Source organism: Cheilinus undulatus, linkage group 6, assembly GCF_018320785.1.
Source record: "Cheilinus undulatus linkage group 6, ASM1832078v1, whole genome shotgun sequence".
Taxonomy (NCBI): domain Eukaryota; kingdom Metazoa; phylum Chordata; class Actinopteri; order Labriformes; family Labridae; genus Cheilinus; species Cheilinus undulatus.
In genome coordinates this window covers 4723588-4750512 of record NC_054870.1, presented here as the reverse complement: position 1 = coordinate 4750512, position 26925 = coordinate 4723588, and the positions used below count along the sequence as shown (strand labels likewise).

The window sequence follows — 26925 nt, the reverse complement described above, 5'->3', positions numbered from 1 at the left end:
CATTTTTAGTACACATGCCACTGTTTTCCCATTTTAAGCCTAAACATGAAACACGTCATTTCTTATTGGTGAAAAAGCCATAAAATACACTGTAAGGATATTTTTGCTGTGTAAGAGTTATATTCATCATCAGATTTCTGCAATAATTACCTTTATTTTGAATGTTGCAAAAACTTTGCTAACTGCAATTACAATTCAAAGTCGTTGCAAACACTGAGAAACATCCATTAACTGCCACAGGTTCTAATTCATTCCTAATAAGTCTTTGTAGCATCACTATGTGCTGCTGGTGGAGTTATGTTTATCTATGCTTGTAAAGTTCTGTCAGGTTGAATGTTTTTGTGTCTCTTCATTTTTTTCACAGAATAATTTTGTATTGACAAAATGTTTCTTCCCCTCATGAATATTTTGTTTTTCCTGTAATCATTTTGTTTTTAAAGAAAAAAAAAACATGAAATATTATCTGTAGTTGCTAAACTGTCACATATTTGGAAAAGGATTTAGAAAAGAAGACAATTTAAATTGTTGCAGACCTTTTTAAAAGAATATTTACTTTTATTTAGGAGACATATAATCAACTTAAATTTTGTTTCTTATTTTATGGTAAAATTGTGCCAAAAATGTGTGTATCCAATCTGATTTAAAGGTGATGTTATTAATTTTCTCATTTTTATCTGATGCATTATTTATTGCATACATCAATATTTTCTCCTTTGCTCTTTAAAGTGGTCTTAACCGAAATGCCAAAAGAAACCATTTAACCATGCATTAGTTTGGAAACTGAGTACACATGGAGCTGATGTGTGTCTGACTTATTGATCTCTTTTCATGTGTAAACTGTGAGACTACAGGATGAACCCTGGTGTGAAATCTAGATAACAGCCAGCAGAACTTCATCAGCTCTTAGAGGAGCATCGGAACTCATAAATCTATGCTCAAACACAGTGATATCTGTTTATAGTTAACTAAAACTAACTAAATAACTAAAACTGAAAGGTAAAAATCACTTTAGTTCACTGAAACTAAATCAAAACTAAGCTTTATGAGAAAAATGAAAACTAACTAAATCTCCTTAGTTTTAGTCTTTGTCAGCAGCAGACTGAGAGGCCCAGAGAGAGTAAAGTGGCCTGCTTTGATTGCAGAAGACTTCACATAACTGTAAGTTTTAGGTCTTAAGTTGTTTACAAACATAAAAGTTTAATTAAAAGCATGAAAAGTGAAGAGTCTTCTTGGGTCCGGCCCTTGACAGGCGTCTCAAATTTCTAAAAAACTAAAACTAACACTAAAAATAATCAAAACTTAACTTAAACAAAGCATTTTTTCAAAATCCAAACTGAGCTAATCTAAGAACCAGCAGGAAAAACTTACAAAAACTAAACAGGAAATCTAAAGAAAAGGTAAAAACTAAATAAAAATAAAAACCAATGGAAAATCCAAAACTATTATAACCTTGATCTGTTCTTTGACCTGTTGTGAAGCCAGGAGCCCACTGTAGGGGCTTTGATTTATTTATTTATTTATTGTTTTAATAGAAGATATAGATTTATTTCAAAGCATTTTTATATACCTTTGCCCATGGGTGTGTGTGTGTGTGTGTGTGTGTGTGTGGGGGGGGGTGTTAGGCCCCTTGAGAAACCTGAAAGGAAAAGTGTGTTTTTATTTATTTTTTCTTAGTATTAAGTGTCGTCATTGAATCAGAAACAACTAAATTAATCAGTCAACAGAATGAAATTTGTATCGAATGGAATAACATAAAATACTAGGGGGGCCGCTCCCTCCTTAAAAACATCTGAATGGTCTAGTCCAGCGCTGCGAGATAATACAAGTAAATTTAATTTAACCATATTAGAAATATTGCTCATAAAGGGGAGAATTATGATTCAAAAATACATTAAAATGCATAGATATTTGTAAAAATTGCAAAACATTGTTGCTTGGCTGGCTGGTTAAGGGGGACCCTGTGTTATATATTTTTCTGGGGGCCCTAAATCCCTAGCTACGCCCCTGCCTTTGCCCTCTTGTCAACAAATACCTCCTTATTTGTTGTACATTTTGAGCTCCTTGGAACATGCGGCCTCAACACCTCTGTCTAACGGTAAAACTACCTCTGACTACTGACTCAATACTGACTAAATAACAGATTACCTATGGAGTATTCATCAGACATGACGCTTTATTGAACATTAGGGTCTGAGGAACTTCTCTGATCTGTTTTTATGCCTCCATGTAATTACCAAGGCTAGAGGGGTTATGATTTGAGATTGTCCATCCAGTGGGCCTCTTTTTGAATTTTCTCCAAACTTTGCATGTATGTTCACTCTGATTCGAGGACAAACTGATTAGATTTTGCAGGTCAAAGGTCAAAAGGAAATGTCATTAGGCCACATATTCATTGATTTGTACCACAGTAAACTTCCCATCCTCTCTTCTTGACCTGACACTCTACTTTCACTGTCTTATGATTGGAAACTTTGTTGGGGCCTAAATCCACCAACCAGCTGATGTCATTTTTCTCTGTCTGTAATGAATTAAAAAGGAACGATTATAGTTCTCAGGCTTTTAAGAGTTGTACTTGACTAGTTTAGCCATGGCTGACTGTGTAATTGGTGTAAGGGAATGCTGAACGTAGACAAAAACTTGGAAGATACTCGTCTGATTATTTTCCCCAGAAGAATGAGCTATAATATCAGGACATGACCGTGGAGTGCTGACAAACTTTTGTTCATTTATTGCACCAACTCGCCAATCCTCCTCAAAGCTGTGCTACCTTTCTTCACATTTTTTCAGCGTATTTTCTCTTATCAGCTCCAGTCACCACTTTCCCTCGTTGACTTTTCCTCCCCGGGGTAAAATCCTGTCGGACGTCCGAGAAGAATTCCAGGAGGATTGAGAGCAGCTCAGCTCAGAGCAGAGATTTCCAAGTGGATGATGAAATTCTCCTCTACATTCCTCTTCAACCTTTTAGAGAGGAGACCTGGAGAGCGTCACATCACACACGAAACACTCAGCCACAGTTACACACAGACAAACAGCTGACTCAGCGTTTAACACACAAAAAGTTAGATTCTTTTTACCCTGTTTTTATTACTCCCACACCTTTGTTTTTTTTTACTGACATTGTGAGCCACTGAGAAACTATCAAGGATTAAATACCAGCCGAGTTGCTGCTGCTCCAATGGCTGCATAAAATAATGGAGGAGTCCACCTTTAAGGTATTCATGTCCACACCAAAGAGGAAGATTGAAAAAATAGTCTATTTTAAGATTTGCATTGAAAGTGTTAATAAGTTGATCGAGGAAGCTTAAGAAGAAATGAATGATTCTAGATGACAGTCATCTATTTCCCCTGTATTTATGAATGATGCTGCTGTGAAATAGAGTGAAGGTCTCTGCCTGTGAAAAACTGGCTCTGAATGCTAACAGCAAAACAAAATTACAAAGGCTCAACGTCCAGGGTGAGGCCTGGCTTACTCACCATTCTTCACCCAGAAAAAGTCCCTTTGTGCATAAAATCATGCTAGTTATGAGACCTGCTGCACACTGTCTAGGTGCACTGACATGCAGCACACATTTACCACAGTGGCCTTTAGTATAAAGAGTATTAACAGTAATTCTACAGGGAGAAAACCTTTCAAGCGCATCTCTGAGATCAGCGGGACTAACCTGGCTAAAGCTAAATACAAAAAGCTGCTAAATGCTGTTACTGTTCATGTTTCGCCCTGACATTTTTGACACTGTGAAGGTGAAACAAAGGGGAGATTAGCTGATATGGTAGGCTAAATGAAGCCCGTTGAATCCAACCAATCAGGTGCTAATTTAAAAGATGAATGCTTCTTATCAGCAAATATGCATCTGATGTAGAGTAAAACTGTGTGATACTCTCTATAAAGACACTTTTGAGATTGACTGGGCAGCAGTAGCTCGGCCTGTAAGGACTTGGGCTGGAAACTGGAGGGATGCTGGTTTAAGTCCCGGTCGGACCATATCTGGACTTTGGTCTGGTAGCTGGAGTGGTGCCTGTTAACTTCCTGAGTGCTGTCGAAGTGCCTTTGAGCATGGCACTGGACCCCCAACAGCTGCCAGCAGTGCTTCAGTGAGAACAGCAAGGCCGTAACTCTGACATCCCTCCACTGGTGCGTCCATGGGGATCCTGTGTTCGCAGGTAATTCAGCCTGTGTGTGTGTAGCATGTTCGACAACAGAATGTAAACTGTGAAAGAATGTCTTCTTCTAAGTTTTGCCAAAAGATGTGACTCAGCTGTTCCTCTTCTCAGAAAATACAAACACATGTCTATTCACATGTGGACAAATATCAAACCTGTGAGTCCATGTATACCATGAACACTTGAATCTAGATCTGCCCAGCACCCTTCAGAATGCTTTTAGGCCTGCAAAGATTCATCCAAATTATATGAGGCATTCTAAAGACTAGCACAGACTTCCCTTAATCAGTGCACATTAAAGTACTGAGGACTATATCTTTGGAAACTGACAGTTTCTCCACAATTAGCATCCACAATTTCATTATTTCAACGACATTTGAAGAGGTTATTAATGTGACAATATGTGTACCAGATCTTAGATCTGACTAAAGTCTATCATGTCATGTAGATATATACATCTGTAATGTCCTTTTTGTAGCAAACCTGCACTTCTGCCTAGAATAACTCTTGTATCAGGGGAGAAGTATCATGTTAGGCCTTTTTGGCCTCTTATCTCCCTTCCCTGCACGAAATTACCCGCCATTGTTCTCATTTGTTTTATAAAGTGCCAGATAAACTTATAAGCTTATGAATCCTTTTAAAAATGAGAAGTTGAGGGGGGATTTAGACTAGATAGTTAAGGTACCAAGACAACTGGACTGGAACATATATGTACGGCATTTCTTTACAGACTCACAGGTCAACTCTTAGTCCAGCCAACCAACCACAGCACACAGCGCCCCCTCTGGTCTGAGTATGAATTGCTAGGGCCATGTCTGCGTATGCTTTTAGAGCTGGCAGCACTTCTTTTTCATATAATTTTCATAGAAACTCCTGGAAATATTCTGCAATTTTACTTGCTCCTACATAGGATATTCACATCCCTAAATTAGTGTGAAATGAGCATGAAATTCCTTTAAAATTCACTCCAAAACTCACAGAGAGTGATATAGAAACTCAGTTTGATCATAGTTATACAGAGTGAGAGAAAAATGAAAAGAGGTAAACTGGTCAAAAGTGGTCACTGTTTAATGTAGCTGCAAAGTGCAATTCAATGTTATTTTATTTTGATGGTAAAAATAGACAAATAGACTGTAAATCATCATAATGAGACATTTTCATAACTTTACATGTCTGAATTCGTAAAAAGGTGCAAAAACAAGTGCTGTTATACTCGGCTGAATTCAGGGGGATTGGGATGTTATGTTCAATAAATCAGTTAAACAAAGAAGGTTTATTCTGTTAATCAGTGAATAAAAATAACAAAAAAATAAAAACCCAATCTATCTGGACCCAAGCTGAGAAAATGCCATGACCTCACTGGTGTGATGTCACATAAGTGGGCGGGACAAGCTGATAAATAGCTCACAGTTATCACTCAAACTTGAAAGGTGACCCACAGGAACAAAGCAAGTACAACCCCAATTCCAAAAAAAGTTGGGACGCTGTGTGAATGACAATAAAACTAGAATGCAATGGTTGCCAAATCTCATTAACCCATATTTTATTGACAATAGAACAAAAACAACGTATCAGATCTTTTACAGTTTCATGAATAACATTAGCTCATTGCAAATTTGATGGCAGCAACATATCTCAAAAAAGTAGGGACAACAAAAGGCTGGAAAAGTAACTGACATTAATGAAACCGATCACTGACATGAGAGGCAGAGTCTCTCAGAAGTGAAGATTGGCAGAAATTCACCAATCTGTGAAAAACTGCATCTAAAATTTGTGGACAAATGCTCCTCAACATGAAATTGTCAAGACTTTGAATATACATCTCACCATCTACCGTCCATTTTATCATCATCAGATTCAGAGAATCTTGACAAATCTCTGTGAGCAAGGGACAAGAGGGCCAGTATGCAGGTGATGTTGGGGCCCTCAGGGGCCACTGCATTAAAAACAGGCATGGTTCTATACTGGAAATCACTGCATGGGTTCAAGAACACCGTGCCATCCACAAATGACAGTTAAACTTGAATTATGTTAAATGGAAAACTGTTCTGTGGTCAGATGAACCAGATATGAAAATTCTTTTTGGATACCGTGGACGCCGTGTCATGCAAAGAGGAGAGTAAAGTGAAAAGGAGACATCCAGCTGGTTCTCCTGGCTCAGTTCTAAAGTCTGCATCTCTGATGGTATGAGGTTGCATCAGTGCCTATGGCGTGGGCAGCTTACACATCTGGAAAGGAACTATCAATGCTGAAAAGTAGAGAGAGGTTTTAGAGCGACATATGCTCCATCCAGACAACGTCTCTTTCAGGGAAGGCCTTGACTGTTTCAGCAAGACAATGCTGAACCACATACTACAGACGTATTTGGGCAGCCCTTCTGGCAGTTTGCCCAAATTTGAGATGGTTAGTCCAGAAAACGGTGCTCATGGAGAACCTGGACGTGTTTTTTATTTGTTAGTTGTTACGAACACAACCCTGTAATCCACCATTGTTGTTTTGGCCGGACCCATGCAGGCGTCTTAAGAGAGCTACACTATGAGTGACATAGTTGTTTCAAGAAAGATGCAGTTGGCCGTCCACACGGAGACGAAACGGTAGTCGTTTATGGATTTGTGCACTCTGGGACCCGGTTTCAAAAAGTATCGTTTAAAGTCATCCAAAACACAGTTTCTGTGTGGATGAAATGCTGATACGACAAAAAATATTTGCGTACACTCCTGAATTCGTCTCGTGTGGACGGGGCCTTAGACTGTGGAGAGAAGCTGGAGCACCTGGATGCATGCATGGAGAGACCATGTGATCTCCACAAAGATGGCTCTGGGATTTGAACCAGGAACCTTCATGCTGTGTGGGATCAACACTTATCCACCATGCAGCACAATAAAATCTATTTGTCCATTTTAAATTAATAAAGTAACTAGGGCTGTCATGATTAATTGCATTAATTACCATTAACTTAGATCCTCAATTGGGGCTTTTTTCCCCTTTTATGGCAGTTAATCTCATGCTTTTTTTTACCTCTCAGCACATGTTGGTTAATCCACGCCAGTGTCTCCCTGCGGCCAGTGATAAATCACTGCTCCTTAGTTTAAAAACTCACAGACAGCTAAGTGGACAAATCAGAAGACATCTGAACCTCATGTTATAAAAAAGGTACCTTTTAAATGTCTATAGTTTCTTTTTAAACCATACAGAGTTCCTTTTTCTGTGATAAATTTGCATTATAATCTTTGATAAAAGCAGGAAGTCAGTTACTCTTAGTATGACTGTAGAAAAATCCAAAATGTTTTAATTCTCAGGCATCACCAGGGACAATTTAGTTCATTTGGGGTAATTTTTCCTCTTTCTCTGCTCACCATTTTGGCTGTGTTAGTCCATATGGTCCAATTCAAAGTTTCTTTCTATGCATTTTTTTTTAATTCCAATTGAAATTGCTCTAAAAGGTCAGGGGAACACTGAAACAAATTTACTACCCTTTAAGACCACTAAGGACAAAAATGTCCACTTCCAAAGAACTGCTAACAGATTGATTTTTTTTTTCTGCTTTTTTTTGCATAAATCTCTTAAACAACTTCAGCTGTGCTCACAACTACCAAACATTCAATCACTCTAGGATTTTAACCCTTTAAATGCCAGTTTGATTACTCATGATGGCTGATTTTAGTGATGAACAGTATAAATGACACTTCTGACTATTTTTCTCAAAAATGAAACCATGATATTACAGAATTTATGATTATATCATGCAATTGCTATGATATAAAAAAATGTGGTTTAAATGGGAGTCAGTGGGAAGTTTTGTGACTTGAAAGAGTAGAACATTTTAAATTAGATGCTATACAAAAACTAATAACGCATCAAAGTAAATATTTTGGCTAATGTTTGACATACCCAGGACTGATTTAACGCCCTCCCCAACATTAGTAATCTGGAAAATAATTACTGTTTTGTGTGTGTGTGTTTTTTTTTTTTTAAAATATGACCATCCTGTAATCAAACTGGCATTTAAAGAGGTAAAATCCTGAAAATTATTCAATAATCTTTTTTTTTTATTAGAACTTAAGTTGATCAAAAGATTTGTTTATAAAAAGCAGGAAAAATATTAATGTATACTATTTTTATGCTGGTTTTTTTAAAGATGTTTTTGTCCTTAATGACATGAAAGGGTAGAACATTTTTAAATTGGATCCTATACAAAAACTAATAATGCATCAAAGTCAATATTTTGGCTAATCATTGACATGTCCAAGCTGGATTTAGAAACATTTAGTTTGAGGAAGATATATATTTTTTTCATGAAAAACAACATCAACCTCAAGTAATCAAACAGGCATTTAAAGGGTTAAAATCCTCAAATTGATTGAATGTTTGGTAGTTTTGAGCATGGCTGAAGTTATTTAAGAGATTTATACAAAAAAGCAGACAACATATGAATGTGTTAAGTTTTTAGAGCAGTTTTTGGAAGTGGACATTTTCATCCTTAATGCTTTAAAGGGTAGTAACTTACAGTGATGCCTGAAGGCTGAACGCTAAATAGTGGAATCTTTAAAAAGCAATAAAAGCATGTTAATTATTGTGATTTACTGCACAGATTTGGGGATTTATGCACATTTTAATCTTTTGACAGCCCTTAAAGTAACATAACCTTATCTTAATTTATGTGTTAAAGGAGATATATTATGTAAAAATCACTTTTCAGGCTTTTGTAATAAAAATATATCCCTACAAGAGTCAGAAGACTCCACCCTTCAGAAAATGTGTGCCAAAACAAGCCATTCTCAGATTTTCCCCTCATGATGTCAAGAGGGGAGTGAGCCCCGCCCCCAGGTTCAGTTGGCCCTCCCCGCTTGGAAGAAAGCTCCGCCCTCCTCTCCTGATCCAGCTCTCAGCAGAGCCACAACCATTAAGCCACATTCATTTCCCAAGAGGGGCGGAGTCAGACAGCTCATCAACATTTAAAGCCACAGACACAGAAACAGCTCGTTCTGATCAGGGCTGAAACAGAGTGGTTTTTAGACATGCAAAGATCCAAAACTGGGGTGTTTTTTCCAGCAACAAACTTCACAGGCATGTTTTGAGGACCTCTGAGAACAATATAAACTTGTTTTAACAGGGAAAAATATGTCCCCTTTAAATTTCAATTTTAAAACCTCAATTAAAGCACAGTTTAAAAACTCTCTGTGGCCTGCTCAATGGTGAAATGTTCTGTCCCAGTCACCTAAATGATCCAAGAAAAAAAAAAAGAAAGAAAGAATTTGGAACGGTTTCTACAAAAGTGTGTGCCAAAGTGTGTGAAACAGAAATAAACTTAAACTAATGTGACCAAACTGGTCCCAGTATCCCTGAATTCAGCCTCCATTATTGTGTAGAAAGTGGGCATAAAGGACAATAAAGACAGAGACACGATGCAGAGATGAACACAGGTGTGTCCTCTCCACCATCAGATAGTCAGATAAGCTGTTTCTCAAACAGGCAGATATAATACAAACTCACTGGCACCAGTCTGCTCCTCCGCTCTGTCCATCCAAACATTTCCACAGTGTCAGTGTGCTCTCCGCAGGGCCCAATCCTGGATCCAGACCAGACCTGTAGGATCCAGATAAGCCCATCACATGGGTGCAGCGCTGAGGGACCCCATCAGAGCTGTGTAGTGTTGCTGCAGCCCCAGCGTCTGTCTGATAATAAGACGGCCTGCTGGCCAGAATCCATTAAAGCCAGTCCTGCTCCAGGCCTCCAAGTCCAGGTCTCTCCTCTGGGAGTCCCGGAGGCCCGGGGTCCCCGCCTCTACTCACAGGCCGACACGCTGCTGATCTTAGCGGTGTTCTCGGTCCAGGGCTGCAGGTTCTGCAGGGCGAACAGGGAGCTGTTCTGCAGGCACAGCGGGTCTGGGGTGACCGGCTGGTTGATGGTCTTCTGGAAAGCTTCCTGCTGCAGCTGCATCAGGATCCGGTTGGCCTGCTGCCGCTCCGCCTCGCGCTCCTCCGCCGTCTGCCGCCTGCGACAGAAAAAGCAGATCCAGTTTTATTAAACACTGCAGTCCAGAGAGCTTTACACGACCCAGGACATTTAGATGAGACCTACTTTAGTAATCTCACGAGCCTTTCTGACTCATTTACCCGCCCAGACCGTTACCGAGTCGTCAAGCTGCCTCCGGGATTTTTACTGATGGAAAAGAAAATTAATTTTTCTTTCCTGTAACCCTCCTCAGCTCACAGAATAAAAGGCAGCTCTGTCCTTGCATTTATTCTTTTATTCTATGCATTTATTATTGTGGAGTTCATAATAATCTGTCCAGTCCACCCTTTATAAATCTACGGATGAATCCAGAGAACTTTCAAACATCGAGCATGCGCAGAGAGAAAACCTGAGAGAGGGAAAAGCGCCGCAGAATTTAGCGGAATCTCCTCTGAACATGTTTTTATTTATAAATGTGACGCACCTTCACTCCTCATACCATCCTCAGCCACAGATGTTTTTATTCTCTGCAGAAATTAAACAGACGTAAAATTAAATGCACGCGATGAAACAAGTGGGACTGAAGTGTCGTGATTGATTTTGCTGATTTTGTTATTTTTATGTTCATGCATTTAAAGTCTATCTAAAATTCTGTTACATTTATAGACGGTGTTATTTATGTAGAAAAGTCATTAAAATGATCATTAAACAGTAGTCAGCATCGTCTTTTATTTCTTTAACTTAAAAAAGAATCATTTCAAATAACCATTAAACCAAAGTCTGGAGCGAGCTCTATTTCATTCAATAGATTTTCAGGATTTATGCGTTTATTTAACACATTTACTGAGTTTTCTTCTGCTCTTTTATGATCGTCCGTCTGTCTGTTTTCCTTTATTCCTAACTTACGTTCATATTTTCTCACTGGGTCAGAGTCATGAATTATTGTGATTTTACTGAATATATTTAAAAAATAATTTTGTGAAAAATTTATTGGAAATTTCTACTCAAATCAAGTCTGATCGATTTATTTATTGACATGAACACGTCACTCATGTCTGTTTAATTTCAGCCTCACAGAAACGTTTAGAAATAAAATATCTCCAAAAAAACCTTTGAGATAATATAAGATAAAATGGCACTGTTTAACTCAGGGAGTCTTAAACCCAAAATAAAATGGATGATAATAATAATAATAATGATAATATAACAATAATAATAATAATAATAATAATGATAATAATGATAATAATGATAATAATAATGTAATAATAATAATAATAATAATAATAATAATGTAATAATAATAATAATAATGATAATAATGATAATAATAATGTAATAATAATAATAATAATAATAATAATAATAATAATAATGTAATAATAATAATAATAATAATAATAATAATAATAATAATAATAATAATAATAATAATAATAATAATAATAATAATAATAATAATAATAATAATAATAATAATAATAATAATAATAATAATAATAATGTAATAATAATAATAATAATGATAATAATGATAATAATAATGATAATAATAATAATGTAATGATAATTATGTAATAATAATAATAATGTAATAATATTAATAATAATAATAATAATAGTAATAATAATAATAATATGTAATAATAATAATAATAATAATAATAATAATATGCAATAATAATAATAATAATAATATAATAATAATAATAATATAATGTAATAATAATAATAATAATGACAATAATAATAATGTATAGATAATAGTAAAAAAATAATGTATTATTATTCATAATTATACAAATAATACAAATAATAACAATAATAGTAATAATTTAACAACAACAACAACAACAACAATAATAATAATGATAATAATATTGTAGTAATAATGATAATAATTATTATTTTTATTGCAAAAATGATAATAATAATAATAATAATAATAATAATAATAATAATAATAATAATAATTATCATAATAATTATCATAATAATGTATAAATAATAATAAAAATAAAAATAACAATGTATTTTATTGTTATTAATTGTATTATAATAATGATGACTGCAGTCCATTAGAACCAAACAGAGCTACAGGAGAGAATCATCCATCAGGTCATCAGTTCTATAAAAACCTCTGAAACCACACAGACTCCATTTATAGAGCAGTTCATTCTTCATACATCCGTGATTAGCTATGAAATGAGGGAACATCACCTCCACTTGGTGCGTCTGTTCTGGAACCAGGTCTTCACCTGTGCGTCCGTCATCTTGAGCGCTTTGGCCAGAGCCGCGCGCTCCGCTGACGCCAGGTACTTCTGTCGGTGGAAACGTTTCTCCAGCTCACAGATCTGCAGCCGCGTGAACGACGTCCGGGGCTTCTTCTTCTTCGGTGGTGTCCGGTTCTGGTACGGGTGACCTACACGACGTGTGACAGTGAGGGGTGAGAGGGACACTGGACGGGGTCCGAGAGGAGGACAGGAGGACAGGAAGAGAGCGGAGGGAAGGACAGAGCAGGTCAGGAGGAGTCAAAGCAGCAGGCAGACAGACCGGAAATGAGCCAGACAGAGCTGACAGAGAGAGCCAGTCTGGAGCAGGACAGGCCCACAGCGAGAGGGTTCTCACTGCAACACAGTCTCTGATTTAGTTAAAACCACCTCAATTCTCCTTCTAGTCCATGATCACGAGGAGAACCTATTATTACTGCATGGTAATACAACATCTACATTATCTACATCATCTACATCATCTACATCATATATCATCATCTACAACATCTACATCATCTACATCATCTACAACATGTACAACATCTACATCATATATCATCATCTACAACATCTACATCATCTACATCATCTACAACATGTACAACATCTACATCATCTACATCATCTACAACATGTACAACATCTACATCATCTACAACATCTACATCATCTACATCATCTACATCATATATCATCATCTACAACATCTACATCATCTACATCATCTACAACATGTACAACATCTACATCATCTACAACATCTACATCATCTACATCATATATCATCATCTACATCATCTACATCATCTACAACATGTACAACATCTACATCATCTACATCATCTACATCATCTACATCATATATCATCATCTACAACATCTACATCATCTACATCATCTACAACATGTACAACATCTACATCATCTACATCATCTACAACATCTACATCATCTACATCATATATCATCATCTACAACATCTACATCATCTACATCATCTACAACATGTACAACATCTACATCATCTACATCATCTACAACATCTACATCATCTACAACATCTACATCATCTATCATCATCTACAACATCTACATCATCTACATCATCTACATCATCTACAACATCTACAACATCTACATCATCTATCATCATCTACAACATCTACATCATCTACATCATCTACATCATCTACAACATCTACATCATCTATCATCATCTACAACATCTACATCATCTACATCATCTACATCATCTACAACATCTACATCATCTACATCATCTACAACATCTACATCATCTACAACATCTACATCATCTATCATCATCTACAACATCTACATCATCTACATCATCTACATCATCTACAACATCTACAACATCTACATCATCTATCATCATCTACATCATCTACATCATCTACATCATCTATCATCATCTACAACATCTACATCATCTACATCATCTACATCATCTACAACATCTACAACATCTACATCATCTATCATCATCTACAACATCTACATCATCTACATCATCTATCATCATCTACAACATGTACAACATCTACATCATCTACATCATCTACAACATCTACATCATCTACATCATCTACAAAATCTACATCATCTACATCATCTACATCATCTACAACATCTACAACATCTACATCATCTATCATCATCTACAACATCTACATCATCTACATCATCTACATCATCTACAACATCTACAACATCTACATCATCTATCATCATCTACAACATCTACAACATCTACATCATCTATCATCATCTACAACATCTACATCATCTACATCATCTACATCATCTACAACATCTACAACATCTACATCATCTATCATCATCTTCATCATCTACATCATCTACAACATCTACATCATCTACAACATCTACATCATCTATCATCATCTACAACATCTACAACATCTACATCATCTATCATCATCTACAACATCTACAACATCTACATCATCTATCATCATCTTCATCATCTACATCATCTACAACATCTACATCATCTACAACATCTACATCATCTATCATCATCTACAACATCTACAACATCTACATCATCTACATCATCTACAACATCTACAACATCTACATCATCTATCATCATCTTCATCATCTACATCATCTACAACATCTACATCATCTACAACATCTACATCATCTATCATCATCTACAACATCTACAACATCTACATCATCTACATCATCTACAACATCTACATCATCTACAACATCTACATCATCTACAACATCTACAACATCTACATCATCTATCATCATCTACAACATCTACAACATCTACATCATCTATCATCATCTACAACATCTACATCATCTACATCATCTACATCATCTACAACATCTACAACATCTATCATCATCTACATCATCTACATCATCTACATCATCTACAACATCTACATCATCTACAACATCTACATCATCTATCATCATCTACAACATCTACAACATCTACATCATCTATCATCATCTACAACATCTACAACATCTACATCATCTATCATCATCTACAACATCTACAACATCTACATCATCTATCATCATCTACAACATCTACATCATCTACATCATCTACATCATCTACAACATCTACATCATCTATCATCATCTACATCATCTACAACATCTACATCATCTATCATCATCTACAACATCTACAACATCTACATCATCTATCATCATCTACAACATCTACATCATCTACATCATCTACATCATCTACATCATCTACAACATCTACAACATCTACATCATCTACATCATCTACATCATCTACATCATCTACAACATCTACATCATCTACATCATCTACATCATCTACATCATCTACAACATCTACATCATCTACATCATCTACATCATCTACATCATCTACAACATCTACATCATCTATCATCATCTACATCATCTACATCATCTACATCATCTACAACATCTACATCATCTACAACATCTACAACATCTGAAACATCTGAAACATCTGCATCACAGGCAATTTCTGACCTCAAACACTCCAAACATCTGGTCCCTGTGGACGCTGAGAAACAAACAATAAGTGAAAATAAATGAGAGAGATATAAATAATGACAAAAATAAGATGTTACCACTTCATTTTGGGGCCTTTTTGCTTTTATTTTGATGGGACAGCTGCAGAGAGACAGGAAATAGAGGGAGATAGAGTGGAGGAAGACATGCACCAAGACCAGGGATCAGTCACCTGACCGCAGGGGCCGGATTCTGGATTCAGGTCTAACCTGAGGGCCTAACAGGGTCACCTTTTCAACCATAAACCGTCAACCTCGTTTCACCAGTAAAAAATATATAAATAATTAACTTAGCACTGATGATAAGTGAATTTGAAATAACAAAAGTTAAGTTTAAAGGCTCTAACTCTGAGAAAAGTAGATTTATTAGTCCATAAAGGTCAAGACATGAAATTGAATAATAATGTTTTTAAAAGGCAAATAAATTAGAAGAAAGTAAAAATCATGAGTTTAAAAGGTCAAAATATGAAATAAAGTTTGTAATCATGAAAAAAAAGCCAAAATATGATTCAACATTTTAAATGGAGTTTCTAAAACAGACACAATGGGTGTCAGACACAATCACAGCAGGGGCCGGATTCTGGATTAAGGTCTAACCTGAGGGCCTAACAGGGTCCACATTTAACTGTCAGCCTCATTTTTACCAGTAATAAATTAGGGGGAAAATGAGCAATGAAAAATGATTTTGAGATTTAAAAAGTCAAAATGATAAGTTAAAAGGCTCAAAATCTGAGATAACAAGTCAAACTTATTTATTCAAAAGGTCAAAACATGAAGTTAGATGTTAAAGTAATGTTTTTAAAAGTGAAACTAATAAATAGACGGAGTCAAAATATGAGATAAAGAGTCAAATTATAAAATATATAATTATATAATATATAGAAATATATTAAAAAAGAGAAAGTCAAAAAAATTAATTGAAAATGTCAAAATATTAGTTAAAAAGTCAAAATAATCAATAGAAGAGGTCAGAATTTAAGATATAAAGTGAAAATAGTTTGACAAAGTCAAAATATGAGATAAAGTCAAAATAATCAATTCAAACGGTCAACATATAAAATAAAAGTCTAAATGACAGACTGAAGTCATAACTGTGATGCAAAATTGAAAATATGAAATGAAAACACAAATTTGTTTTCCCACATTTCTTTTAATCTAGTTATTCTTACTCTTTAATGTTTTCACATTTTTAAGACTTAAGGATGTTATAAATCATCACGGTTAAGTTTACATTTTTATACTGGAGGACTTCTGCAGACCTCATAATTTAGGTCCAGTTATAATAAGAAGCTGATCTCGCGGGCCGGGTGTAACTGTACTAAAGGCTGGATTTGGCCCTTGGGCCTTGAGTTAAATTATGAATCTAAAGTTCTAATTTTTAATTTAGAAGTCAAAATTATAAGTTGAAATCCTCAAAGTGCAAAATAAAAAGTCAATATCCTAGGTTAGAGTTCTAATTGTGAGATGCAAAATTGAAAATGTGAAATTAAAACACAAATTAATTTATTTTTCCATATTCTTGACTTTTTATCTGATTTTTTTTACTCCTTACTTTTTCAGATTTTGTGACTTAACAAGGATTTCTTAGATCATGGAGGATAAGTTCACATTTTTATACTTGAGGAAATCTGCAGACCTCAGACTGACGGGCCAGTTAGAACAGAAATTAGATATAATCTCACGGGACAGATTTAACTGTTCCACAGGCCAGATTTGGCCCCCAGGCCTTGAGTTTGACACCCCTGGTCTAAAGCAGAGTTTTACAGAAACATTGTAGCCCATTCCTTCTTCTAATTCTCGCAAAGATCAACAAAACAATGACCAATAATCAAAGATCAGCACATCGATATTTGTTCTAATCTGTGCATGTTGTGGCAGCTCAAGCTGAATTCCTTCATGAGAGATTTTGTCATGTTTTTCAGTGACTCATGGGCAGCACTGGGTGAGGAGAGGGGCCACATGGGACCCCAGGCCGATCTAGAACAGTGGGCATCAGGACCCACAGCCACCTCCTCATGACAAATAACAACCCCAAAAAAGTATTTCATAAACATGCTGCAGTTTGGACCCTTCTCAACCTTTTCAGCCCAGGACCCCAAAAATAAAGGTGCAAGAGACTGGGGACCCCCACTGTACCTGAGGGTGGCTGAACACAGCCATGCACAATCTAGAATAGTCATGTGGAGGGACAGCTTTAACCTGCAAAATAACCACTCTTACCAGGGAAGAAAATATATTTTGATTCATTTGTGTGGTAGATAGCCTTCTAAAACCTGTTTAGTTAAAAACAGAAATAAAATGGGTTTAAAAATGGATAGAATAGGTTCATAATGGCAAAAAAAAATGGTGGAAAAGGTGGTGAAGCTGGATTTTAAAAGTAGCAGACACTGGTTAGAAATGGGCAAAAATTTGATAAAATTGCCAAAAAATAAGCAAAAAGTGGCAAAAATTGGTCAAAGTGGCAGAAACGGGCATAGATAGTGGTAAGGGGAATTAAAACGTGGTTGAAATGAGTTTAAACTGGCATAAATGGGTGGAAAATTTGGGGAAATGGGATGAAAATTGATACAAACTGGCAAAAAGATTTAACAAAAACAGAAAAATGGGCAAAAATTGGCAGAAATGGATTAAATTGGCAAGAAGAATAACAAATAATGAAATGTGGTTGAAATTGGCAAAAATGGGGCAATAATGGGTCAACAGAGGCAACAATGGGTGTAAAGTGGCAAGACTTGGTTTAGAAGCATCATAACGAGGCAGAAAAAAGCATTGGAAAGGGTTTGAAATGGGGAAAAATGGGTTTTAAGTGGCAAAAATGTGTTAAAATTGGTGGGAAAATGTGATAAAAACAGGCTAAAATTTAGCAAAACCGGTTTAAAGGTGCAACAGTGTAATTTTAAAAATGTTAAAAATATTCTGGTTTTTTAGGGCATCTTGCGACCCCCTTTCAGTGTCTCATGACCCCCATGGAGGTCCCGACCCAAACGTTGAGAACCACTGCCTAAATGGAAGAGAACTTCGAGTACGAGCATGAAGAGATGAAGCAAACAACAGCAGAACAGGACGTGCACGCATACTTCCTTCCATGTTCCTGAGACAGCAGAGACATTTGGTACTTTCCTTGTTAACTCAGAAAAATCAGTCTTCAGAGTGACATTTGTCTTTGAATCGGGGTTAGAAAAGCAGACTATAAATGATGTTATTTTTTAGAGGAGTAGAACAGACACAGCTCACTGATGCTCACTAGAGGTGGCTGATGCTGCTGAAACCTTTGAGAATCAACACATCTGAAGAGAGCAGGCTTGTGGAATTAAAGCTTATGGATCATGACTGCACACCGTCAGTAGTTCTCTGATATGTTAACTCTTGTTATCTATGTAAACACTATTCAGCTCAGACCCACAGCAGCTACATTCAAACAGCATGCTTTAATAAGGACGGTAAACTTTCTTCACTGAGGGCCACAAACAGAAAAAGATCAGGATGATGGGGTCTCTCTGAAACGCCTCACCTTCAGCGTATTAAAGTTAGTCAAACCAGTCCAGGGCAGGTTCAGATGGTCATGATTCATGGTTGTGGAGACTCTAATGTTATGGGCAGTGGTAAAATAATCACATTGACACCACATCCTTAAGGATTATTTGGTCAGTGTTTGTGACCCACAAATATGTCCCATCTCTGTGGAAGCCCAACATGAAATCTCCCCGCAGCAGCGGTGTGGTCTCACAGCCTGGTTCAAGTCTGCTGAGTGTTTGGAGGATAATAATGTTAAAATCAGTTGAAGCTGTCCTCATGCCAGTGTTCTCCCACAGTTTATTTTCTGGTAAGGCTTGAAAGTGCATGGCTAACCTAAGCGGACACGTATCTTTAATATTCACCTTACTCTATTTGCTGTGATAAATGCACATTTTGTTGTTTTCCAGAGATCTGAGGAAGTTAATAAATTATCATGAGAAAAACAACGGCTTCATCCCCACACAGAGAGAAAATAAGTCAAAGTTCTTTACTGGCTATCATGGCAAAACAAAGAAAAGACTTCAGTAAATCACGGACTCTTTTTGTGCCCCACTGACAACGTCTCCGTGACCGTCCTTTGGGTCCCAACACCATTTGAGAACCTTTGAGTTTAAATTGTTAGTAATTTTAAGAGATGCACAATTTACGTTTTTTTCCCCAATGCTTCAATAAGCCGATATTTACAAATGGAATCTAGCTGATACAGATACAAATATGACTTTTAAATGTAGTCCAGATCTAAAACATCAGCCCTTAAAACACACAGTTTAAAGTCTGAGGATGAACGAATTCACATATTTCTGTCATTCAAACAGATTTAAAGTGTAAGGGACGATGATGAACAGAGACAAAGACTTCAGCTGACGTAGCTCTGTTGTTTCAGGCTAAAACTCCACTGACTTATTAGTTCATAAGGCCAAAATATACCACTGATAAAAGCAGATTTTAAATGTAAATACTGGCAGAAACGTTCATATCTGCAGATACAGTTTATTTCACTTTATAGGATAACATCTGCTGATTATATTCTGTCCTAATTTCACTGATATCAGTCCTACCACCGCCAAGCTGATGACAGCTAAAAAAACATCACTAACAAATCATCATCATCATCATCATCATCATCATCAACATCATCATCATCATCATCATCAACATCATCATCATCATCATCAACATCATGAAGAACAGCAGCAGAACTCTTCTGGATTCTGTTAAAAATTGAAGTATACTGCTTTAGTCAGTGAGAATATTTAACTGTAAGACTTTATTAACACGAACACTGACCTTTCATTGTCCTCATTCTGATCAGCACCATTGCTGTAGAGCAGTAGTTCCCAAACTTTTGACAGCCCGTACCCCTTCAGACATTTGACCCCCAGCCACGTACCCCCTACTCTCACGCACTTATAGCAGCTAGAAAAAGAAAGGTGACTGTAAGCCTGCCGCCGCCCCCACCTCCCACATTTAGCACGCATAACATACAAATAAAATCTCTTAAAGTAAATTATTTCTCACAAAATGGATTTCTTTACCAGCATTTTCAGTGAGCACACCAGTTCACCTCTGAAAAAAGAAGTTTACATTTCTAAAACATATTCAGTTATGTACTTGAAGCTGTTAAGTACAAAGTCAGCACAGCTTTAATGAGAAGGGTGTCTGACTGAACATAAGTTACTAGAAGAATCTTGGACAATTCAGGACAGATTTCCTTCTCCAAGATGCTTCACAAATCCAGCCTACAGCCTCTCTGCCAACACTTCAGGCCTTTACAAAGCTCACAATACAAACATTTACCAGTTTGAACTTTAACTACTGAAACAACTGGTTGAAACCTGACAGGCATTCAAGGGCCAGCCTACATAATAAATAATAAAGAATAATATACAAATTAAATATGAAAAATAAAATTAGAAGTGAATATTTTTGGTATAATTTAATAATTTTTTTGTTCAAACACAGGTTTGTTCAAATCACGTTTTTATTTTCACGTACCCCCTATGTCACTTTGAGTACCCCAGTTTGGGAATCACTGCTGTAGAGTGAAAGATCAATATCACACTGACCCAGCACAGTGTGCGACCATATTATTTGTTTGTTTGTTTGTTTAGATCTGCATTAGCTTTCACATAGCATTGCTCCTTCTTCTTGGCTCTACTTAATTCCAACGACAACAGAAAAACATTTAAACATCACAGGAACACAAGGCAATGACAAAAATACACACCAAAGCATCCTGACTGAAAACATCCACACATGAATAATCTACTCCTATTAATATACACGATGTGTATAATATAAACAGAATAACACTAACTCTGTTATTGAAATGTATCTGTGACAAACATCAACAGCAAAGGAGCCAGTGACTTTATGAATATAAGGAAACAGACTGGAGTGACAACAAATAATGGCATTTATGAAAAACACAATGTATAAACATCTACTAATCACAATCAAGCTGTAATCATATATTTGACATGTTCTGATCTATTCATCTATAGAAATATAATGAGTCATTTTGAGTAAGAAAAACTATATAAACTATACACTAGAGACAATGAGGAGAAATAGAAATATAGAGATAGCACAGACGTTAAAGTGTGAGCAGTAAAGGAGAATATGTGCAGAAATAAAGCAGCAGACAGACGGACGTTAATAAAGGAGCAGGACTGAACAGCAGGGATGTTAAACAGGAGTTCATACATGATCTTACCCTGTATCTGCTTTAGTCACACTGTAGTAAACACTGAACAGTTTATTAACCGGCCCAGTTTATCAAATACTATCAAAATTAAAAAGGAAATATGATTTAGTTTCTGCTTTTTGAATGCTTAGGCATAAGGATGGTATATTTATAAAAAACCTTAAACAGGAGTGTCAAACTCACACCGAGTCTGGGGACAGATTTGCTCCGAGGAGAAGTCCTGAGGCCCGGACTATTTAGGCCAGGAGTGTCAAAGTCAATCACAGATTCTGAGTTTAGGCCTCACCTAAGAGCCTAACAAGGTCAACATCTAAACTACACTGTCAACCTCATTTTCACCATCAGTAATATATGAAAAAATGTAAATAACACTGATAATAAATCATTCTAAGATAAAAAATAAATAAATAAATAAAAAGATATGTTCAAAGGCTCAAAGACTGAGATAAAAGTCAAACGTATTAGCTCAAAAGGTAGAAACATGAAATTTAAAGGCAAAATAATGTTTTTAAAAGGCAAATAAATGAAATGAAAAGTAAATATCATAAGTTTAAAAGTTAAAAATATGACTTAGAATTTTGAATTGTGAAACTTGAAGGTTAAAACATGAAAAAAAGTCAAAATCACAAGTTTAAGTCAGAACTGTGAGATGCAAAACTGAGAATATGAAATGACAACATTAATTTCTTTTCCCACCTTCCTGACTTTTTATCTAACTTCTTTTACTCTTGACGTTTTCAGGTTTTTATAATTTAACAAGGATATTTTAAATCATCAAGGTAAAGTTTACTGGAGGAAATCTGCAGACCTCATACTGGTGGACCAGTTAGAATAGAGAGATCGTTACAGGCCGGATACAACTGTACCATGGGCCGGATTTGGCCCCCAGGCCTTGAGTTTGACACCTGTGCCTTTAAACATCCATAAAACAAAAAAACTTTAAAATGTTATGGTAAAAAACTTTTTATATATATATATATATATATATATATAAATGCAATTTAAAATGTCATTAAGCAGACACTTTTATCCAAAGCCATTTACAACTGGGACTGGTGTGCCTGGCATTAAGGACTGTGCCAAAGGCATATATATATATATATATATATATATATATATATATATATATATATATATATATATACAATAAATACAATACTATATATATAAAAATAGCATTGCTGTTGAGTACACTATTTTTGTCTGTTCCTATTGTGTTATTGTCACCAACAGTCTGCTTTATCTGCATCACCTTTTGCTGCTGTAAATTTTGAAATTCCCTTTGTGGAAGTAACAAAGGAATCTCTTATCTGATCTGATCATATATATATATATATATATATATATATATATATATATATATATATATATATATATATAATTAGATAAAATAATGAACAAAAACAGAATAACAGCAAACATAATAGGGCTATGTTAAAACATGAATGCTGTGTAATAAATATTAAAGAGAATTTCAGTACAAAATAATCTGTGTGTGATAAATATATGAGGGTAAAACCTCCTCTGTGTTTTTATCCTAAAGATTAAAGATGAGATTAAATAGGAAATTATTTTCTATATTTTTCGTGTGAAGGGAGGAGGCGTGCTTCCTCTCCACTGATCAGCTTGTCTCTGTGTGCTTTTACTGATACTCATAAAAATATTTGAGTTCTTTATTTCTAGTTTGCATTGAAATCATAGTGATAATCTCTATGATTGTTAAGGCTGGTTTTGCTTTTTTCTGCATGTGAACTATTTTATAAACTTGTCTTTTAAAAGCCGTCTTATAAGTCAAGTCTCTTATTTCTTGTCATTTACAGTGTTAATGTTGTTTTAGCAGCGATGAGACCGTCGGTTTTCTCTGTAGCCTTTTTTCTTAATGCATGCTTCAGTTTAGTGGCCTTTTTAATTTTTCCATGACAAAACAATAAAAATGTGACTCTGCTGTGACTCAGATTAGCTGATAATAAATGAAAAAGACAAACGGTTAAATACTCTAAAGTACATTTAACCCCTTAAAGCCTGATAACTAAAAAAACCCCAGAAAATTCTGTTTGTTTTAACTGAAATGTTTATTAAACCTTCTACCAAAATAATAAAAAAGCCATAAATTCACACATATTTGTTTGTATCAGATGATATATTATCCATGTCTGGTAACTGATAATCCACTGGGGGGAATTTTTTACTATTTATCAGATTTGACTCAAATGTTTTTAGTGATTTATTGTTGATGTTTGGTTAGAGGTTTCATAAAATGATGTTTTAAATATGAAACAATCGGCTTTAAGGAGTAAAGATACTTGATAATTATCACAGAGGCAGAATTAGAAACATCATGGTGGATAATCACTTTTATGCTTTAATCAAATCTTTCTGGATTGATTTTACTGTTTTTATGTGATTTTATTTTCTTAGATAGCGTTTTTACTTCTGCTGTGTTTTAAAGTCACTTTAAATATAAATGTGGTTAATGATCTGTAGCCCAAACACACATTAGCTTTTATTGGACATTTATTCTGGCCTCTTCTTTTCCTGCATGGTTTCTGCTGTGATTTTCTAACGACTCTGTAATTATTCAATGTTGATGAATTCATTCAGCCTCACACACAGGAAAAGGAGTCTTTCTGCCTAGTTTAACTCTTTCACTGCCGTCTTTGTAAATCATTAAAAAGGTTCATAGAATCCTGAAGACTGACACCAGCAAGCTCACATCATCGCCTCACTCTGTTCTCAGTGTTTTAAATGATTTAACAAAATAACATGGTAGATCCAATCACAGTCACACTACTAATATTTAACCCCTCTAGGACCTGGTCTCTCTGACCTACCTGTGAATCTGTCCCAGCTCTAGGACCTGGTCTCTGACCTACCCGTGAATCTGTCCCAGCTCTAGGACCTGGTCTCTCTGACCTACATGTGAATCTGTCCCAGCTCTAGGACCTGGTCTCTCTGACCTACCAGTGAATCTGTCCCAGCTCTAGGACCTGGTCTCTGACCTACCAGTGAATCTGTCCCAGCTCTAGGACCTGGTCTCTGACCTACCAGTGAATCTGTCCCAGCTCTAGGACCTGGTCTCTGACCTACCTGTGAATCTGTCCCAGCTCTAGGACCTGGTCTCTGACCTACCAGTGAATCTGTCCCAGCTCTAGGACCTGGTCTCTCTGACCTACCTGTGAATCTGTCCCAGCTCTAGGACCTGGTCTCTCTGACCTACCTGTGAATCTGTCCCAGCTCTAGGACCTGGTCTCTGACCTACATGTGAATCTGTCCCAGCTCTAGGACCTGGTCTCTGACCTACCCGTGAATCTGTCCCAGCTCTAGGACCTGGTCTCTGACCTACCTGTGAATCTGTCCCAGCTCTAGGACCTGGTCTCTGACCTACCCGTGAATCTGTCCCAGCTCTAGGACCTGGTCTCTGACCTACCTGTGAACCTGTCTTTGGTGTAGCGCCGGTTGCTCTCCATCCACGGGAAGGTGAGCGCGCCCAGGCTGTTGACGCTCGCGCTGCCCGGCGCTCCAGCGGAGTTTCCGCAGCTCAGAGGTCGGTGCGCGGGCACGCGGATGACACCGGCCGGGTTCACATTAATCCCGTTGGCATTCACCCCCATGTTCATGTGATGAGCGCCACCGAGGGCGGCCACTCCGCACGAGCTGCCCCCGCCGTTATATCCGCCGTTGGCGCACGTGAAGCCGCCGTTCACGCCGCCGTTATAGGCCGCGTGCCCGTAGTCCGGCTCGTGCATCCTGACACCCAACATGCAGCTCTGCTCCACGTTGCTGAGGATCTGATCGATGCCGAAGCTGATCGGCTCCACTTGGTGCTGCAGGTGGGCCCCCAGAATCCCGATGTGGTCCATGGCCTCCGCGAGCCCCTGCGCTCCGGCGCGAGGAACACAGGCTGCTCCGCGCGCCGCTCCGCTCGCTTTTCTAGCTTCTGCGCCCGCACGTGCGTGCGTCAGTGTGCAAGAACGTGCGGGAGAGCGAGAACGAACCGTGGGCCTGAGCACACCCCTCTGAGCAGCGCGAGGACATCAATCAAGGTGCCAAATAGACAGCGCGAGACTAAGAAGAAATTTTAGGAGGAGAGCTGGATTGGCTGAGAGAGCTGCACGAGGCTTTGTGGAGCACTTCATAAAAACACTGATTAACAGCTGGACTGGATCAATAACACCACCTCTCTCTCTCTCTCTCTCTCTCTCTCTCTCACACACACACACACACTCTCTCTCTCTCTCTCTCTCTCAGTCTCTCTCTCTCTCTCTCTCTCTCTCTCTCAGATTTTAGTGTTTCTATTTTAAAACTGAAGACATTTAGACCAGCTCAAGAACCACCAGTGGGATGAGAACATGTGTCTGAAAAACTGTAGTAATAATTCTGTGATGTACGGGAGCCCTTAGTGGACATTTCAGTTTGATCTCATCTAAAGATTTAATGATTCCTTGGTCTAAAATGCACACCTGACCACTTGGGGGTTTAGGGTCTTGCCTGAGGGCCACCTGGCAGTGCTTGGTAAGAGAACTGGTTCCTCTCAGCCACCATACCACTTCCCATGTTGTGGTCTGGACCAGGACTTGAACCCTCCAGCAGGCCTGTCCACAGGCCCCTGAAAGCCCTGTGAGTGGGCCCTCCCCATGATTTGGTGCTAGCCTCCTGGCTAACATTTACACTCTTTTAGAGCTGAAAAGTGAGCTAACAAATCCGTACTGGGTCTGACCGTCCCATAGAGAGTCTGTCCTTTCTTTCTGGTGTTCTGGCTTTTCTGCAGCTCATAGCGTGACTGTGAAGGCTGACATCAGCTGCAAACTAAATGTGTGGGCTCAGAGCTCTCTACATGATAAACATGGCATGAAATCCTCTCTCAATCCAAAGTCTGACATTTTAAACCAGGCCACACTTTACTGAAGCAACAAACAATAGCATGTGTATTTATAGGGTAGAGTAAAACATCAGTTATCACAGCTTTACAGCAGACCACAGCTTTGATGACCTCCATGCAGAGACTGATTTAGAAGTTTTGTTCATCCCTCTTAAATTCTAATTTATATGCAGAACAGCAACAAAATGTTTGTTGAACAGAAGATGTCCAGGTAGATTGAAAATGTCTGTTTGGAGACTCTAAATAACATCAGCAGTTATGTCATGTGAAACTAAATTTGTATATTTATTTGTACAAAATCATACAAATGTAAACAAGAATATACAAATGTAGTTC

General features: G+C 37.1%; 1 protein-coding gene across 1 annotated transcript; it reads right to left on the bottom strand.

Annotated features, from left to right (window-relative positions):
* Positions 1–8427: 8427 nt before the first annotated feature.
* Positions 8428–25832, bottom strand: tlx1 (T cell leukemia homeobox 1). Its single transcript, XM_041789865.1, has 3 exons — positions 25138–25832; positions 12337–12538; positions 8428–10156 (listed from the first exon to the last, which is right to left on the bottom strand). The coding sequence occupies exons 1-3, from the start codon at positions 25568–25570 to the stop codon at positions 9946–9948; spliced, it is 846 nt and encodes a 281-aa protein (XP_041645799.1). The 5' UTR covers positions 25571–25832; the 3' UTR covers positions 8428–9945.
* Positions 25833–26925: the final 1093 nt, after the last annotated feature.

Bases quoted from the DNA above. Each gene is read 5' to 3' on its own strand.
- tlx1 (XM_041789865.1), bottom strand. From the start codon at position 25,570: ATGGACCACATCGGGATTCTGGGGGCCCACCTGCAGCACCAAGTGGAG. The intron at 12,539-25,137 runs GTAGGTCAGAGA...CACGTCGTGTAG, and splicing joins CACCAAAGACAGGTTCACAG to GTCACCCGTACCAGAACCGG. The intron at 10,157-12,336 runs GTGATGTTCCCT...TTTCTGTCGCAG, and splicing joins AACAGACGCACCAAGTGGAG to GCGGCAGACGGCGGAGGAGC.